Genomic DNA, 18,578 nt, shown 5'->3' with positions numbered 1-18,578 from the left:
GGTTCAGTATTGAAGGGTAAGATCCTCAGTGGCCGTTTAATTAGGTGCATCTGCTCTTCAGTGCCCGGACGTGTTGTTATCACGAGGTTCAGCTGATGTTCAGACCAAACGGCTGCACAGGGAAGATATGCGATCAAAAATATAATGATGCCGAAATCTGTGACTTTAAGTATCTTAATTACACGAGGCCCTGAACACATCACTGACCACCAAAATAAAAGCTCTAATCAAAATGTCTTCATGTTGTCGGTCAGTTTGCTCAATAAAGTAAACTTTTTGCTGGTGTTACTGGTCTGACTAATAACGAAACAATCAGTCACGTCTGTGGATTCATATGAAACCTAGTTTACTACTCCAGCAAGTAGTCCGAGCCGTAGTTACGACCCAGCAGCAGAGACGATGTCTAGTCCTTGTTGAGTCAGACTTGAGCTGATGTTAATGCTTTCTAGAGATCCCAGACTGAATAACATAAAAACACAAAACTGCTAAGCGAGCTCAGTCTTGTTAGAACTAAGATATCTACTGAAAAATACAAATTTAAGGTGCTGCAGCTGGAGGACTTCACGCATTATTAAGCTGGTAGCTCTGTGGTCTCTGTTACAGCTGATGGAGGATGCAGGAGCGTCTAACAACGCTGAACAGTTTCCATCTGATCCAAACATTTCCAGTAACTCTGTAAAGTCCAGGTTTTAGCTAATGAAATATTTGTTTGAGTTTAGCCTTTAAAAACCAACATTTTCACCGCGATCACAAACTATGGAGGCACGCACCTGCAACAGAGCACCAGAGAAAAACAAGACAAACTCATTTAATCTGCAGACTCACTTATATAAGTATTTATCTTTGTTTACCAGTGTGACTGAGACGATACATGTCGGCATCGTTCGACTAATTAAAATGCATCTGGTGCAACGTATCTTGCGTATCTTAAATTAATGTATTTCACTTTGGTTTTTCTGTCTCCTGTAATAAATCACATGTCCAGTTATTTCATTTACACACATCGACTCAACATGTGTTAAATGTGACCCTCTATATTTAACTTACTTTCCAAAATTAGATTGAAAATGTACATTTAATTAAAATACTTGAAGTCGAGTGTATCATCATTCCATATCAGCAGGTCTTTTTCTTTGTCTTAAAACATCAGCTCTTCACGTCTCTGCTTTCATTCTGGAGGCCGACTGATAAACTCACTGATTCACGTTTTTTTTATTTTTTGTGGCGTTTCGCAAGTTAACTCAAAATTCCCCCGACGGATGAACGGAAACGTAACTCCTGCCTCGCTCGCTCTGCCTCTTTTCTCTCTGCGTCTCTGGAGTGTTGATTCATGTGCAGTCATCCTCAAACCATCTCTCTGAGGACTCACATTTCTAAAATAATTTCTCCCTGCAGAACGTGTTTGTGGGTTATTATTTAACATTTTTCCAGGCAAGCGTGGAAATAAACTGAGTAAATTTAGGCTCATTAAAACACAGTGGAGTATTGTTTTCTTGTTGAAACACACCGGAAGGAGCTCTGTGACCCATTTCGAGCCCAGTTTCATACTGTAGTTAATCTTTTCTCACATATTTGACTCCACTTCATGAGTTTGTGCACAGAGGCTTTTATTCTGCCGTCCTGTGCTGCAGGGACTCTGAAGTGCTTCTGCAACATAACAATAAGGATTTGGTGACATAACACCTCGTGTTTGTGTCTCCAGTGTAATATACATTACATACACACACGTACTTGGAACCGATACATTTTTCTCTATTACAGTCTGACTTCCTGTGTTCATCTTCATGTTTGGACTGGGATTATCTCGGCTCTACAGCAGCTCTCCTCAGAGAGACACCACGTCTCCGCCGTCTTTAAACCTATAGATCAGTCTCTCTGGTATTCACCTCAGGTGTTGCATACATTAACACTGATGTGTGTTCTGTATTCAAAGAGATGAACGCAGAAACATTTGAAGTTATAGATCCACATGTTTAAGTATTCATTGAGCTGCAGCAGGCGAGCTGATTGCAAATGTAGGAGTAACATGAAGAAACAGTCTGCGCAGGTAAAGATCAGAACCAGCGCACGTTTCATCTCCTGGTCTGGATTTAATTTGAGTCTTTTGATGAAAATGTTTGTTAGTTTTAGTCAAATATTTCATTTTTTGCTTTGTAGTTGACAAAAACTGAAAGAGATTTTAGGCGAGTCCTCATCAGTCGAAAACTGTGCGAAGGTTGTTTGTTAAATCTGCCTAATGACACAAACACCACTCGCAGGCGTCGGTGAGCTAGCCAAGCCAGGCGAGTGCTAGTCGGTCACATTAACGTGACCTCTGACCTGTCAGTAGGAAAGACTACAGGATGAAGGGATGTGAACAACAACTGTCAGAATAAATGTTTGTAACATCAACAACACGTTTCTGCAAAACACAGACATGTTGAAACTTTACATTTCTTTAGGTTAAAACGTGAAAACACTTTGCTTATGGTCCAGATAAATTCAAGGCACAACACCTGGTCAGTGTTGGGAAGAGAAGCAACACAAGAGAGAGACGACTGGAAGTAACAGTTACATCTCATCTGCTGCTCTTGATGATATATTATCTGTCCTTTAATAAAATGTCAGCCTGCTCTCGGCTGTTTTGTCGCTGCTTCTCGTCTAATTTTCGGTGGGATTGTAAATGAATTTAGTCAATAAATCTGGTAGATTTTCCTTCAAAGAACCGGTAACATTACGTGATATTACTGATGGAGACACTTGTTCACTGGTCACACACACAGTGAACTTCTGTGTCTGAAGATGCCTGCAGGTTGTTAAATAAGACTTTAAAACAGTAATTAAACAGTAATTACTTCAATTTGTGTGTTTGTCTCACATTATCATTTATGTTGCATTTCATCGCAGCTCTCGTTTTCTAAAGCAGCTTTTCATGTTGTTTTAATCTCATTTCTGCTGCAGAAAAAGTCAACACATTTTATTTTCACTCATCGAAAACAAAGAAGCAAATTCACATCTGCCTCTCGGTGTCTTTGACTTCATCACGAGCACCGCTGTCATTTAAAAGCCCTCCGCTTCTCTTTCTGACTCTCTTCTTGTCTCAACATGTTCAACGTCTAAAAATAAGTGGATCTATATTCAGCGAGACATCTCTGAAGTCTCTGATAACGTGCAGCATAATTACAGCAGAAAAGCACTCACAGAATATATAATCATTTTGGATACAGTCGATATTCCTGCTGCTTTTATGTGTAATAATTAAACGGTGCTCATGCTTCCCGTTTCTCACAGTTTGTACAGTATTGCGCTGCTTTCTGATTATGTTGTAATTATCAGCACATGTGAGCTGCATTTAAAGAGTTATCACACATTAATAAGAGATAAGAGACGGGAGGCTCTGCAGGGTGGGGGGGGGGACGGGGTCTTACCTCTTCTCGTATTCTCTTCACTGTTTCTCCTTTCTGCAGAGAAAACAAACACGATGTTTTTTATGATGAATGACACTCAAGTCAACACGGTTTCATTAAAGTCACTAAAACATAAAATATAGATTTAACACAAGAGCGGCTACAACAACAACAATCTGTCTGGATTAGAAGCTTCGAGAATTAAACTTCATGTTGTTGTTAATCATGTGAAACAGTTTGAGATGGAGAACGAATAAAACGGATCAGTCGACGGTGAAAGCAGCTGAGTTCAGTGATCAGTGGTGACACTGTTAATCCCTCTCACAGACTACAGGGCAGGTTTTCATTTGAACCTTTCTCCCTGTATTTAAACAGAAGTGGAATGTAACAAAGTACAAATACTTAGTTACTGTACTTAAGTAGATATTTCTGATATCTGAACTTTCTCCTCCTCACATTTTCAAAACAGGTTTCGTTACTTTAGTTTGATGCATTTGAGGTGAATTATGGATTATTGTTATTTGGCGTCATCGCACGCCGCCTTCCCAACATCACAAGACTGATGTCGACCTATCAGAGCACATCACGCACGGCAGACGCAGCGAGACGAAACAAAGACATAAAAGACGTGAACAGACAGAGAGGGAGGCTGAATGGGGAGAAAAGGCGTGTTAGTGTCTCGTATCTGCAGAGAGTTTCTTATTTTCTCTCTTTGTTGCTGCTCGGGACGCTTTACCAACCCAACATGTGGCTATTTGACGTCCTGGGAATGAGACTCAACTATCAACTATCTTTGTGGTGCGTTCAGGAACAGCTGGGACAAATCCTACTGACTCTACCTTTAACTTTAATAGTCTTTGAATTATATTAATATGACGTGAGCTTCAGTTAGCTTTGACCACAAACGTCCTTCAGAGGGAGACTTTGTACTCTGATACTCTGAGTACATGTCAGAGCCTGTACTCTATTACTTTTACTGAGTAAAGAAGTATCTGTCCTGGGAGAGGGACCGTCCATTCTTCTTGAGGTTTCTTCTTCTTTGTTGGGAACTTTTTCCTGATCTGAATCGAGGTTCAAAGGACAGACGACCACTGTAAGGATCCCTGCAGCACTGTGTGATTTATATTAAATGATATTGAGCAGCCAGCACTGCACACTCGCTCTCTCTCCCCAGATTGAGAGGTAATTTCTTCCTGTCTGTCAAATTTTTGATTTCAGGGGATGTTTTATTTCCGTCTCTGAGACAAATTATAAGGTTCTTTTCCAGGAAACTTCTCAAGAGATAATTTAAAATTTAACCCTTTAAAATAAAGGATCCCAAATCATTATAGATTTTTAACAGTTAGTGTGTTTTCTCTGGGGAGAAACTAACTGATATTGAACGAGAAGCGAGCGTTAGCTGGAGGATTGCAGGAGCGTCTGGAGAAGTTCAGGTGAGGAAAATGAATCAACAGCCAGCGGGATGCCCCGGAGCGGCTGGAGCCTCTGATTGGCTGCTTACAGGAATCTGAGTCTGATGCTGCGAATGTGACGCATGACTTTAAAAGTGTTCCTGTGGTGCATAAACATTAAAAACATATTACAGTATGAGTGTTATATGTTTGTTATATTTAACTTGGACTGGTGGAGGTTTAATATTATCTCTTTTTGACACCTGCCTCCGTCACATGAGCCTGTTTAAGCCAGATAGGAGCATCAGTTCTGCTCCGCCGCCTGGCAGCCTTGTTTAAGACTAGAAGAAACCCTGGAGAGCAGCTCCTGTGGTGCGACTCCAGACTGACACGACCCGACTAGAAGTCGAACACTGATGTAATTTTCACACCATCTTTAAGCCAGAGACTGTAAGCTAACAGACCACACAGTGTAAATGACGAGGACGCTGGAAGAAATCAGCACCAATCACGAGTTAGTGCGTGCGCTGCGAGGGGCAGTGGTCATTATCACACTTCACTCCGCTGTGATATATTTGGAAGAAATCCTACAGGGGTTTATTTAACACGTCCACAGTTAAATTGACTCGCGTCCCTGGAGAGCAGCTTCGCCTTCAGTAAGTAGAGATTGGAATGACACGGCCTGACTGGAAATTTTACACATTATTAATGCACATTTCACGCCAACTTTCTATCGTTGTAGTAGGATTATATTTAACGTTATCTTGAGCGGCATGCCAATTTTAGAAAACCAGTCTGAAGATGGGGAGGATTTTCTCACGACAGTCTGGCTGTGCGTATATGTATCTGTTTACTAATGCTGCAAAATATGATTATTTTAATTAATGACTAGGAGGTAGTAATTTGATCTGTGCTGAACTCTGCAATAGAAATGATCCACCGGTGCCCACACTGGTATTTTATTTTGAGTATCCTCAAACGCTTCATATCCTTAAAATCTGTACAACTTAAGCTTACGGGTGAAGCAGGTTTATAAACCGCAATAAATATTTAAAGTTCTGAAATTATGTCAAAAATTAAAAAAATACAAAAGTCTCCACTCCACAACTTATTTGTACCACGTATATGTTTTAGTGTTTGATATCTGAGGACGAAGGCGTCTTGATATTTTCATCTGCGGTAGAAATATTTAACAAGTGTCCACATTGTTTTTTTTGTAGATTATCTTTGAATGCTCAATATGCTACACAAATAAACTAAATGTGCACAAAACTTCAGACAACTATCATCCTGCTCCGCCGCTCCGCTCCCGCCACTCCACACACTGTCACGGCGTTTTGCACCTCACGTAACGTAATGACATCATCATGAGTGTACGGACTGCTCAGGTGGAAAACAGAGGCCTTTAAATTTCTGCAGCAACTATTCTGGTTTTTATTTCAGATCTCTTTAAACAGGATCAACAACAATCTTCCACCTGCTGGAGGTCCATGTTTATCGGGTTGATTAACTCCTGACACAGCAAAAAGTATTCAGTTTGGTCTTTTACATTATAGAAGGAAAAGGTATAAAAACACAACTCACCTTGCCGATGATGCTTCCGACTTCCTGTGGAGAAAACAAACAGAAAATGTTATTTTCCATCCTGAGAGGACAGACGGACACACAAACGTTCTGCACAGCCGTTCAGGAACGCTTCTCTGTCTTTAAAAACAAAGTCAGTACTTTGGCGGCACTTTACCGCCCAGAATCTGAGTGCTGGGTAGACAAATTTGCACAGGATGTTGAAAGCGGCTGAAAAGACTGTTATGCTTTCGTTATTCAATTTTCCCCTGAAATATGATGGAAAATAAACAGAATCAGATGTAGTTTACAGAAGGCAGTTAGTTTTGTTATTGGTTTTCTTCATTGTCACATTTTGGTGTTTTAGTTGACGGGTGAAGCAGCCGAACGCTCCGTCTCTGCGACAACAGAAACACCGAAACTGTAGCCAAGAAAAGACGAAGAAGAAAACAGCACGAGAGAACCGAACATGTTTTAAACTAGTTGAACGTGCGCGGCATTGATATTCAACAAAATACTGCACATGTAGTTTATATTGGATTTTAAATGAAAGAAAAGTCAGTGAAGTTTACCGTCAGTGGAGACACGGCAGGTGAAAGTATTATTTTTTCCTGCACTGGTCGATTCTGAGAGTTTCGCTTCTATCACATGTTTTTCTTTCAGACTCGTGTAAAGAAAATGTCCCACATACATATTAAGGTGTTTGTTTTAGTTCAGATTTCTGTTCTGGACATTTATACAAAGTGGTGCATATTTAATTTGATAGACTCAACTTTATATTTAAATATAAAATATCAGAAAACTAACTAACTTATTGTAGTAACCAACTGGGGAAGTTCGTGGTGATGTCATGGGTTAAATTTTTACCTTACTCAAGATCCTAAAAATGTCTAAAAACCAAACCAGATTTATTCTTCTCTATATTTTTTTTTTTACCCTATTCACCTGCGCTGTCTCCCCTCGAAGGATCAGGCTTGCATTTGAATTTTTCCAACTGTCAACAAATCCACATTGCGTTCGTCTCTTAAAGTCTGAAGTCTCGTCTATAAAACTTGCCCACTCTGTCTGTGGCTCCGGGCCCATCGGTTCTGACTGAAGAAGGAAATTTCATTAGTTTAAAAGTGAAATCCTAAAAACAGCCGCTCGCTGTCGTCTTTGCCAAACAAACGGGAGGAAATGGTTCATAGTGAATCCATATTGACTACTTTCTCACCCCGTCTGTCACCTGGAGATGTAAATCTTTAAACACTTATCAGTTACAGGGTTTTCTTCCTAAAACAGCCGGTTGGTGAAGTTTTAAGAAATAGTGCATTTGTTGGAGACTATTTTCCAACAAAAAAAGCAGGATGGTGTGTGTGTGTGTGTTAATAGTTTCTGGACAACAGTGGAGCTCTATGGAGGTTTGCTTTTGGTATTTTTGTGGGATTTATTGGCAATAATGGAAAATATTAAACATTTCCAGCCGTGCAGTGAGCATCTCTCACCTTTCCGTGCATGAGGAGGCGCAGTGTGAGCGTGACTCCCATGGCCCCGTCTCCAAACTCCTGTTCACAGCTCATGGTAGTGGTGGTGGTGTGGTGGGTGGAGGTGTGGGTGGACTCTGCCGCTGGGAGACGCATGAAGGTCCGAGGCCCCGAGGCGTATGGAGCTGTCCAGAACACCACAGAGAACCCTTTGGAGAACCCGGCGAGGAACCCTTGGAGAGTCCTGGAGCTGTGGGAGGGGTGAGGGGAGGTTGGGTTCGGGGGGTGGACGGGTGGATGGTGCAGGAGCTGGTGTCAGGGGCGGGTTTGATCCTTGATGCTGTTTCTTTCAACTCTGGAAAACACAAAGAAGAGACACGTGAATGTAAAACTACACATAATCTTCCTTATAACAGGTTTATGTGATCCATATGTGAAGTGAAGTTTCAGGATATGTTTTATTTGCTGAGCTTCAACAGATGTATCAACACTGCCTGCATCAAACACAGAGATGATAAAAGACATTTAATCCAGTCAGAGATGGTGCTGATTAGTATGATCAGCAGATGCAGATTCAGAAGCTACGAGATAAATAGGACGAAACACAGCGGGACGAACGGGCCAGAAGCCAGCGTGGAACCGGCTGAAGATGCAGCAGCATGAATGGAAGTCAAGACATCTTCCTACAAATCTGTCCGCCTCTCTACAGGTATATATACGGTGGCCCTGAGGGTCAAAACACAGCAACATTTCTGAAATGTATTCGTGAAATGCTGCTGTGTTCTGACCCTCAGGGACACTGGATATATATAGTCAACCATGTTTTCCACAGTAGGCCAATATTATGATGTTGCTGATTTCAGTACAGGACAGCTGATGTTTAAGATTATGATCAAACTGTATGTTTAGCTTTAGGATGGTTTCAGACTTGTCAGGCTGAGGGTTCATGTTAGAGAGTGAAAGCATGACGATCCCCACAAGACCAGAAAAAAACACGTTCTCATTTGAACTAGTGGGTTTGTATAGTCAAGCATGCCAGAGTCAAATGTGTGCGTGTGTGTGTGTGTGTGTTTTGCAGTCAGAGTCTCTCCTGGTTGTAAACCAGCAGCAGCGTGTTTGGCTCTATAGCCACGAGGCGTACGCGGCGTTTCATTGATTCAACATCCTGAGCAGCAGGAGCGAGCCGACTCGGGCGCAGTAAGAGGTGTGGAAATTAACATAATTTCTCAAGTGTCAGAAGCTAGTCAACAAGTCTGCGCGGTAATTTAAAAATTAATTGGGAACTCTGTTTAAAAAGCTTAGGGGGCTGAATTAAATTAGCTTTCGGCCATGGAAGTGCCACTCAAGCGTGATGATACTTAAGAATTTCCTCTTACCCCCAAAACCCTCAAAACCAGAGAGAAAAGAGAGCAGACTTCAGCCGCTCCTGCATACCAAAGAGATCTTTCCACGCCGCCGCTGTGCGCTTCTTAGTGAAGTGTGCACATACATACATGTGTGTGACGCACATCATTAAATACACGTATCGTACTGCATCTTCGAGCGTGTTTGTGTGTGTGTGCTGTCTGTCTCAAAGCCAACCACGATCCACAGTGGCACAACATATGCAGATGAATAAATAAAAGGTGTGTATGCGTAGGTGCTGCTTCATATAAAAAACATCTGTGTACGTGTGTGTGTGTGTGTGTGTGTGTGTGTGTGTGTGTGTGTGTGTGCTGCTCTTAAATGTGTGTGTGGACCCTTACGTATGCATCTCCGTTTGCTCTGTGAGCGTCTGCATCTCCTGTCTCATAAAAAATACACACTGTGAACCAAAGTAGGTCACAAACACGATGCAGGCTGTCTGGCACGCTAGACGAGCAGCGTTTCATGACAACACACACACACACAGAAACACACACACAGGGAGGCTGATTTAACTTCAGAGACAGAGACCACCTGAGAAACAGACTGATGGGAGAGGTGGGAGGAGAGCGAGAGCGAGGAGAAGAAGGAGAAACAGGAAGAATGAGGCGTTAGACGACCACCTGGTACGAGGCTGAAACGGTTGTCAGAACAAGAGTTTCACCGTTTGCAGATGATTTCATTTCTTCAGAGCGCGGGTCAAGTGTGTGTGTACCAGTGTGTACGACAGAACCACGGCGCTGTGTGAGAAGGCTTCATGTGTGTCCTGGTGCGGTGTGTCGCACTGCTTGGGTGTTTGACTGCACTGGAGTGTGTGCGTGTGTGTTGGTTGCATGAGTGCCCGTATTTGAAAGGATGCATTTACTCTTTGTGTGTGTGTGTGTGTGTGTGTGTGTGTGTGTGTGGTGGGGGGGGGGGGGGGGGGGGGGGGAGAGAGAGAGAGAGAGAGAGAGAGAGAGAGAGAGAGAGAGAGAGAGAGATGCTAATACAGAACATATGAATTATTGAAACTCTTTCAGATGCTTCAGCATGGGGTTAACAGGCCGGACTACCGACCCCCCCTTTGAGTCATATATGTTCAATCACACACACACACACACACACACACACACACACACACACACACACACTTCCATCCCTATGGACTTGTCCTTGTAGAAGTGGACTCGGGGGAATCGGCCGTGAATCAGCCATGCATGAGGTCAGCACTCAGAGTGTGTGTGTGTGTGTGTGTGGGGGGGGGGGGGGTACCTGTATTACTAACATTGTGAGGACAGTCAGTCACATTATGGGGGATCATCTCATTAATCCAGGTTCAAAATTCTTCATTTCATTGTATTGACATAATAGAGAATATGTGATATAAATGTCCAGAACAGAAATCTGAATGAAAATAAAAACCTTAATGTGTATTTTGGGCATTTTCTGTCCACTAGTCTTAAAAACAGACAAAGCAAAAACAGCCCAACATCTCAAAATTGGTCATTACATAAAAAAAAATGGATGTTTTCATCTGTTTTGTCTTCAATAATTTGTTTTCTATTATTTCAACGCATGTTGTGCATGTCTGGGAGGTAATGGAGTGCAAAAGAAAGTGTGTTCTGCTGTTGAACTTGAAATATTTCGAACAGAAGACGACGAAGACTGATGAGGTGTTAGCATGTTGACAACACACGAGTAACGAAAGCTACAGTTACTGATGAATTATTAGTTAAAGAGGAGTGAAGAGTTAATTTTCAGGTTCATACTATTATTTGGGGGGTCGTAGTAGAATAGCTTTACATACTTTGATGTTCAGAAAACACATTATTTTTCTCATATATTGCGTCAATGCAGCAGCCGTTTACACACTGTGTCTCGAACGCTCCGTTGTAGCTACAGAGTGAGACATCTCGCCTCTGTTCAATCTTTGATGAGGGTTGCACAGACGCGTTACTTAACGGGCAGGATGTAGCCAATCAGAGGCAGAGAAGCTAAGCGAGGTAGTGTGATGTGTGAACTTTAACATGCACACAAATGTTTCATAACACAACGAAGGAAAGGCAAAACCCCAAAAAGAAGAATATGACCTCTTTAATAACGGTTACTTTCTCTGGGTGAAGATGGCAAGCTGCTCATTTTATAATGTCTTGGACTGAACATATTAATTCAGAAGATGGACAGAAAACCACAGAATCATGTTTTATATTTTACCCTGCTCTCAATATGCAAAGTAAGAAAGACCTTGATAATTATAACTGTGTACAGAAATGAGACATTAAGTCTTTGATGGTGTAGTTTGTCCCAAACTGACATTACCGATGTTAACATGGTGATGAAGGTGCATTTCTTAGCATTGTGGTCGTGTCTCCAGTGTTTCAGCCCTCAGCTGCACTCCCTCCCTGCTGGATGTCATCATCATCACTATTGTTTGAGGACGATGCAGTTATCCCAGCAGCTGATGTCCATGACCAAAGTCCAGAACTCGTCGTCTAAATCGTACTCTGATATCTCGACGCACCGTCTTCCCTCTATATGATGACCAGTTTCCCACCGGACTCATCAGCCAGAGCAGCCTTTCAGTGTAAAAAATAAAGTCGAGGAAATTGCTCTGAAAGACCAGAGAGAAAGAGTCGGCGTGTATCTGAATACAAAACAGAGGAGAGGCAGATGAAGAGGGAGGAAACACAAAGAGAGAAAATGTAGACATGAAGGAGACGAGGGAGAGACGGAGGAAGACGAGAACAAAACAGGGAGGAAGAACACAGTCTGAATATATTTCACGGCCATACGGTAAATCATTATTTTGGATTTGATTACCAGGTGGGCAGGCCTGATTGATTCTGGCCGACAACAACTCATTTCTAAAAAGTGATTGGATTAAACGCTGAGCCAACAACCCATTCCTTAAAGCTGACTGGATTAAAACAGCAGCCGGCTGATTTAAATCATGTCGCTGGTCAACGGTCAGCAGAGATGTCAAGGACGACACGCAGGAGGAACATGTCCTTTTATGTGTCTCCAATTCAAGACTACGCTGAGGGGTGTGTGTGTGTGTGTGTGTGTGTGTGTGTGTGTGTGTGTGTGTGTGTGTGTGTGTGTGTGCTACAGAGGTGTCGTGGATTGATGAATCAGTAAAGAAGTTTAGGATCTTACGTCTCGTGTTCACAGTTAACGCCACTGATTACATTAAAGAAACAGTCCATACTCGTTAGAGAAACAATCATACGTGTCGACTGTGAAAGCAGCTTATTAGGAGCCATTTTGTTCCTTGTTAGGCTGTGACCTCTAGTAACAGTTAGGGCAGTAAAGGAGGAAGTCAGGGGAAGCAGTATACGCAGGGACGAGTGTTCACAGAGGAGGTCAGGTCAAACAGAGTCAGGACTTTCACTCAGGAGAGCGCTGACCGTGTCCTGTGTGAACGCAGAAGTCATCTGTGAGTTATTTCACCTGGCTGATGTGGTGAAGTTATGTCACAGACATAATGTAACTGAACTTACATCAGTCACAGCTAACCCAGAACTTGTCTTGCCTAACCCGACCCAACCTATTCAGTCATTCATATACAAAGATCAGAGATCAGAGATTAGAGAAAGATCCGGGGACTAAAAACTACTTTGTTCTGTATCTGAACTGTTTTTCAATCAATCAATCATCCGACGACCACGCAGAGTTATCTGGTGACCCTTTGGAGGGGCCCGACCCAGAGGTTGGGAACTACTGGACTAAACCAGCTAGTGTGTTCAACGATGTGTGTGTGTGTGTGTGTGTGTGTGTGTGTGTGTGTACCCCATGTGTTCTGTGTGTCTCATTGAAAAAGGTCAATACTGTGATAGTGTGTGTGTGTGTGTGTGTGTGTGTGTGTCTGTGACTGAGAAGTCTGTGTCAGAGTTTGTGTGTGTGCCTGTGTGTGTGTTCATAAGACGATGATGTCATGGCATTGGATGGGATGGTGGGATAGAGAGAGAGAGAGAGAGCGAGAGAGCGAGAGAGAGTGACATCACTGCCAGTGTATGTGTGTGTGTGAAAGAGAGAGAGGCTGACATCACTGCCTATCTATGTGTGTTGGTGTGTGTGTGTCTGAGTGACGGTGACACCAGTCTCTATTTAAAGACAACAGAGTCTAACAGAGGAAGAGAGGGGCGAGCGACAGAGAGACAGGGGGAGAGAGAGAGAGAGAGAGAGAGAGAGACAGAGAGAGAGAGGGAGAGAGAGAGAGAGAGGGAGAGAGAGAGAGAGAGACAGAGAGTGTGTGTCTTGAGGGAGAAAAGATAAAAAGAAAATTTGAATTTGAAATCGTTCGTCTCAACAAACTCTGAACACACAGAGTATCAGAGAGAGTGGGCGAGAGACAGAGCAGACAAAAGAGAGAGAGAGAGAGGGAGGTCATTTTCTGTCATAAGGCTCCTACGTGCTGTCGCTGCTGTTGGTAATCACTGTAATTACAAAAGACGGGCTAATGCTAGGATGCTAACGCTGTAATAGAAGGCGAAAGCAGGATGCTAACGCTAAAGATGGAAAGCCAAAATGTTGGGATGGGAACACAAACCCTTAAAATAGAAACCAGATCTGCAGACAGCTGACAGCAGAAAGATAAAGTTCCCCATCAGTCGGTATTCATGACTCACTTTGGGCTCAAACTGCCGTCAGTGTTTGTGGTTTGACTCACATCCACGCTGAAAATGGAGGAACTCCTCAGATATTTACAGCTGCAGCGATTCATACAGTCCAAGCAGGGACGAGCACTTACTGCTCAAGGACACTTTGAAAAATCAAGCAATCAAAGAGAATTTGCATTAATACCAGTTATAAGCTGTAGCAGAGATTTACACCTGAGAGACTGAAGCACTTTAAATCCTCCCCTCTGCCCTCGCTGCTGAACAGGAGCTGGCACATTAGTTTATATTATTAAGTGTTGGTTTAAGATGAGACGTCGTGGCTGGAAATTGAGAATACCTTCAAAAAAGCTCTTTCATGTGAAATATCTTCATGCCCTGTGATTACAATACTGTGTATGTGGGAATCCACCGATCTGAACTGGACTTGTTAGCTGTTCCAGCTCCTAAAAGACGACATGAGAGGTACGGTTGCTCTATAGGAACCGAGGATCCATTGATGGCCTTTATTAATACATGACATAGATTATATTATCTCATTATTTTGTATGTCTGTATTTCTACTCTGTGGGGACGGTGGGAGAGAGAAGCGTGAATGTGTGAGTCAAACATAAATTAAAACATGTTTTATCACGGCACTAGTTTTATGTTTGTTTGGCGTCGTCATCGTTATCCACAAAGCTGCACAGATGCACAAAACACAGACTGACTGTGTGGACTAAGTTACGTCTGTGTGTCAGTTGGTCAGTCTGTCGCTGGAGTTTGATGCACCCACACACTTTTCTTGAAGATAAACTTTAGATAACTGCACAGTTCAACATAACGTTAATAACAATGTCCAACAATGGACTTTTGAAATAGAGGTAGGAAAGATGAGACTTTGCTCCACCCCACTGTGTCTCACCTGTTGTCTGTTGTGTGTGATTGGACGTTTGTCCTTCTGGGCAGCCGTACACAGCTGCACTTTTCTGTTTCTCTTTAAATTTACATACAACCAGCCGACCGTGGACGTTTGAGTCCGTCCAATCAGGTTCCTCGTGTTGGGAGGACATCCTGCAAACCAATCCATTCAAGGCCACGCTATTTACATAGTGTGTTTAACATTTACATGCTCTCACTGTGTGTGTGTGTGTGTGTATGTGCGTCTGTAAATAAACGTGCATGCTCCCACATGTTTATACCTGCCTTTCTGGTGTGTGTGTGTGTCAGTATGGCAGGTAAATGACAGGACTGACCTTGTCATATTCAGTCATTGCTGACCAGGAGCACACACACGCATACACACACTCAACATAATACATAAACACACTACACATGCATAAACCAGAACAACAACCTCATAGACACACACATACACACACACACACACACACACACAGGCATTCATACACAGGCAAACACACACTCAGACACAAATAGAGCGGAAAACATGTGCTGCCTGCATACACAGACAGGCCTGCCAAAACCACTTACACACAGCTAGGCTTACAGGACACACACACACACACACACACACACACACACAGAAGGCTGACTCCGTCTGGCTCACACACAGTCACAAATGTAGCTTGGACATGAGCATATAAAAGGATATACATGCACGTGACTGACCAAGTGGCTGCGCAGAGACACATGCACATACAGCAAAACCCTGGAAGATACACACACACACACGCACACACACAACCACACATACACACACACACACGTATATACATACACAGCATCCAAACTGACTTGATTCCAACAGAAGCGTCAGTGAATTAGTAACGGATGCTGATGAGAGAGGATTGTGTCTTAAGCACACACACACACACACACACACACACACACACACACACACACACACACACACACACACACACACACACACACACACACACACACACACACACACACACACACACACACACACACACACACACACACACACACACACACACACACACACTTTAATTCATCAAATGATTTACAAGACTGAAAGAAGGAAAAACTAAAGGAAAGAAAGTGAAGAAGAAAGTCATTTATGTTTCCACAGACGCTCAGAGTTTACTTGTTTCCGAGCTTCATCCAAACTCTGTCATCAGACGTTTAAATAATCCCGGGCATGTTTCAGTAACTCCTGCGACCCTTGGACCACAAAAGCAGATCTAAACCCTCAGAGCGCCTGCCAACGAGCCTCGCCACTGGACCGAGATCGATGCTGTTTCCTTTCATTGCTTTAGGACGTTAGATACGAGGTTTCCCCGGAACGACAGTGTCATATTACAAAGCCTCGCGGCAGACTGCAAAGGCTTAGTCATAAATCGCAGCCCAAACACAACCGTGAGGATGCATACATTTATTCTGCCCTGTAATTATGAGCTGAACAGAGCGGTGCTGCGTTCATGTGACTGTGTGAGAAATGGAATAATCTCGCCGTTAATGTAGACTGTGATCGCAGGAAACGAGCGAGAGAGAGAGAGACTCCGGTCCGGGGAAATGAAAGAAAGAAAGGAAACGATGCTGACACATATTGTTCTGGTGTTTTCAGTTCAGCCAACACGCGGCCATTAAAAAAATATTTTCAATGTTGAGTGAGAATCCACAATGACAGTTTGAGGAAACAGCCTGAATTCTGAGTTACTTTTAAAAGGTTTGCAGCAACTGAGGCTGAAACAACCGAGGCCCCTGACGGACATGAAGACGGGCAGAAGGACGACGTGTGCAATAAGACAATAAGAGACACGCAGACTGAAATAATAAACAATATATATATATTCAAATATATTATACTATATTTATGTAAGTGAATGGTGTGACTGCAGCTCCAGCCGTCATCATGATTGAACTATTTATAAGGTATAGATATAGATAAATAAATATTTAAAAGTAGGAATGAATAATAAATAAAATGTATATTTTATAATATATATTTTTTAATACGTTTTTTATATGTGCAGTGTAATATAGACACAGACAGTCATAATGCAGTTCTGTGAAAAGAGAAATTGAAGACGATCCTATGATCTCACATTAAATGCAATAATGTAACAACACATTGTTATAGAGTGATTTGTGTGATATAATGCACTGTAACATAAAAGTGTCAGATATGTTACTTATCATATTATTTCTCCAGTAGTAATAGTAATAATATTGTGTAATCCAACACATTCTCACTCCCAACTCCTCAAACTGTGACGCTACCTTCTCCTCTGGTGTCAGCAATAATCTGAATACGCTTCATCTGGAAAGACAGTTATTAATGCTTGGTTCGGTTTAGACGATCACACTTTGGGTTCAGTCACGTCAATTGTGTAACTTATGTTACGTAATCAACACATGAGTTCAGCAGAGGTGATGTGTTTTTGTAGGTTAACCCTGAAGTTAACAAAAAGCCTTTTTTCCATTGGATTTCGGATTATTGCAGAAAATAAACTCAGTGGCAAACAAAGGTTAATGATATTATACCAACTGCTGTTGTTCATCAAGATAATCTCCACAGATGAACTCCACTGCAGTGTGAATTAAATGTGTAGCAGCAAAAAGCTAATGTTAGCCTACAAACAGACGACATCACGGTCATGTGACTCAAACGTCTCCACCACTGAGCGTCTTACTGCACAATTACTATCCAGGTTTATATAAACTGATCAATGTACAAGTTGTAAAGTCAGAGTGAGAACAGTGTGTAACTAAAGTGGGCCTGTAAAGACGGACTAGTGAGGAGACGAGTCTCCGTGATCGCTGTGAGGACGTTTAATGTCCCCGACAACCTCTGTAGTCTCATTTAGACACTTGTTAGCAACCGCTAACCGTTTTTAACACATGAAGAGCTTCATAATTAAACTGTGGACATTAACTAACATGTTTATGTTGCATGGAAATCTCTTAATGTGTGGTAACCACGAACCTTCTTTCAGGCATTTAACCAAAAATTCATTAAACAATTCAACAAACACATCGACTTTGAGAAGAGGCGAAAACGCAGATTTATTTCTGAGTTTATTTCTATTATAATAAATTCAGTGTAATCAGGGACACGATGCAGATCTACAGGCATTATTGTCCACATGCAGTTGTCTCTCGCTCAGACCTCACAGTGAACTTTCAGGTCTTTTACTGTAAATGACATCACATTTAATAAATTCCTATTGTTTTTTTTCTGCTCGGGTTTTTGCTGCAGTGACCCAGATTCCCGACGGCTATGATTAAACTTTCATGTCCTCTATTTATGCGTTGAACATTATATGCACAAATGCACGAATGCATATATGAACATGTACTCTGTAGGGAATTTATGACACTAATGCAGGGACACTTACAAGACAGAGCACGAGGCCACGTAGCTTTAATGAGCGACCGCTAAAGAGTCGAGAGAAAGACGCCTCCGGCTGTTGTGTGGTGGACTAGATCCAACATTGAAATACAATGTAGTATTCATGTATTATTCTATAAATGTGCTCTTTTCTCCTCTTATACATTCACATCAGAACGTGTTTAGAACACAGAAGGACGGAGACAAAGGCGTCAAAATACAGAAGGAGAAAACAATCTTTGAAAAGACGATAAAAGATGCAGCTGTGACATTTTTCTGTCTCTCAGGCTGTTGGATGAGAAAAGGCAGGCAGACAGACAGGCATGGAGACAGATAGACAGAGAGTCAGACAGATAGACAGACAGACAGTCAGTCAGTCAGACAGACAGGCATGGAGACAGTCAGTCAGACAGACAGACAAACAGACAGTCAGAGCTCAGACTTTATTCAAATGTCACTCTCTGCCTCCTGAGGAA

At 42.3% G+C, this 18,578-nt stretch overlaps 1 protein-coding gene across 1 annotated transcript in view; it reads right to left on the bottom strand.

The window, feature by feature from the left end:
• Positions 1-18,578, bottom strand: part of pcbp4 (poly(rC) binding protein 4) — a 131,025-nt gene that overhangs the window by 54,109 nt on the left and 58,338 nt on the right. Inside the window, exons 3-5 of the mRNA XM_084349300.1 lie at positions 7,825-8,158; positions 6,362-6,385; positions 3,408-3,440 (exon numbers count right to left, since the gene is read on the bottom strand). Coding sequence (XP_084205426.1) covers positions 3,408-3,440; positions 6,362-6,385; positions 7,825-7,959 — 192 coding nt within the window. The 5' untranslated portion in view covers positions 7,960-8,158. The remainder of the gene's footprint in view (positions 1-3,407; positions 3,441-6,361; positions 6,386-7,824; positions 8,159-18,578) is intronic.

The sequence above is a fragment of the Pagrus pagrus genome (assembly GCF_965226575.1).
Source record: "Pagrus pagrus genome assembly, chromosome: 3".
Classification (NCBI taxonomy): domain Eukaryota; kingdom Metazoa; phylum Chordata; class Actinopteri; order Spariformes; family Sparidae; genus Pagrus; species Pagrus pagrus.
Note: the sequence above shows the minus strand (reverse complement) of the source record. Positions and strands in the feature narration are given on the sequence as shown.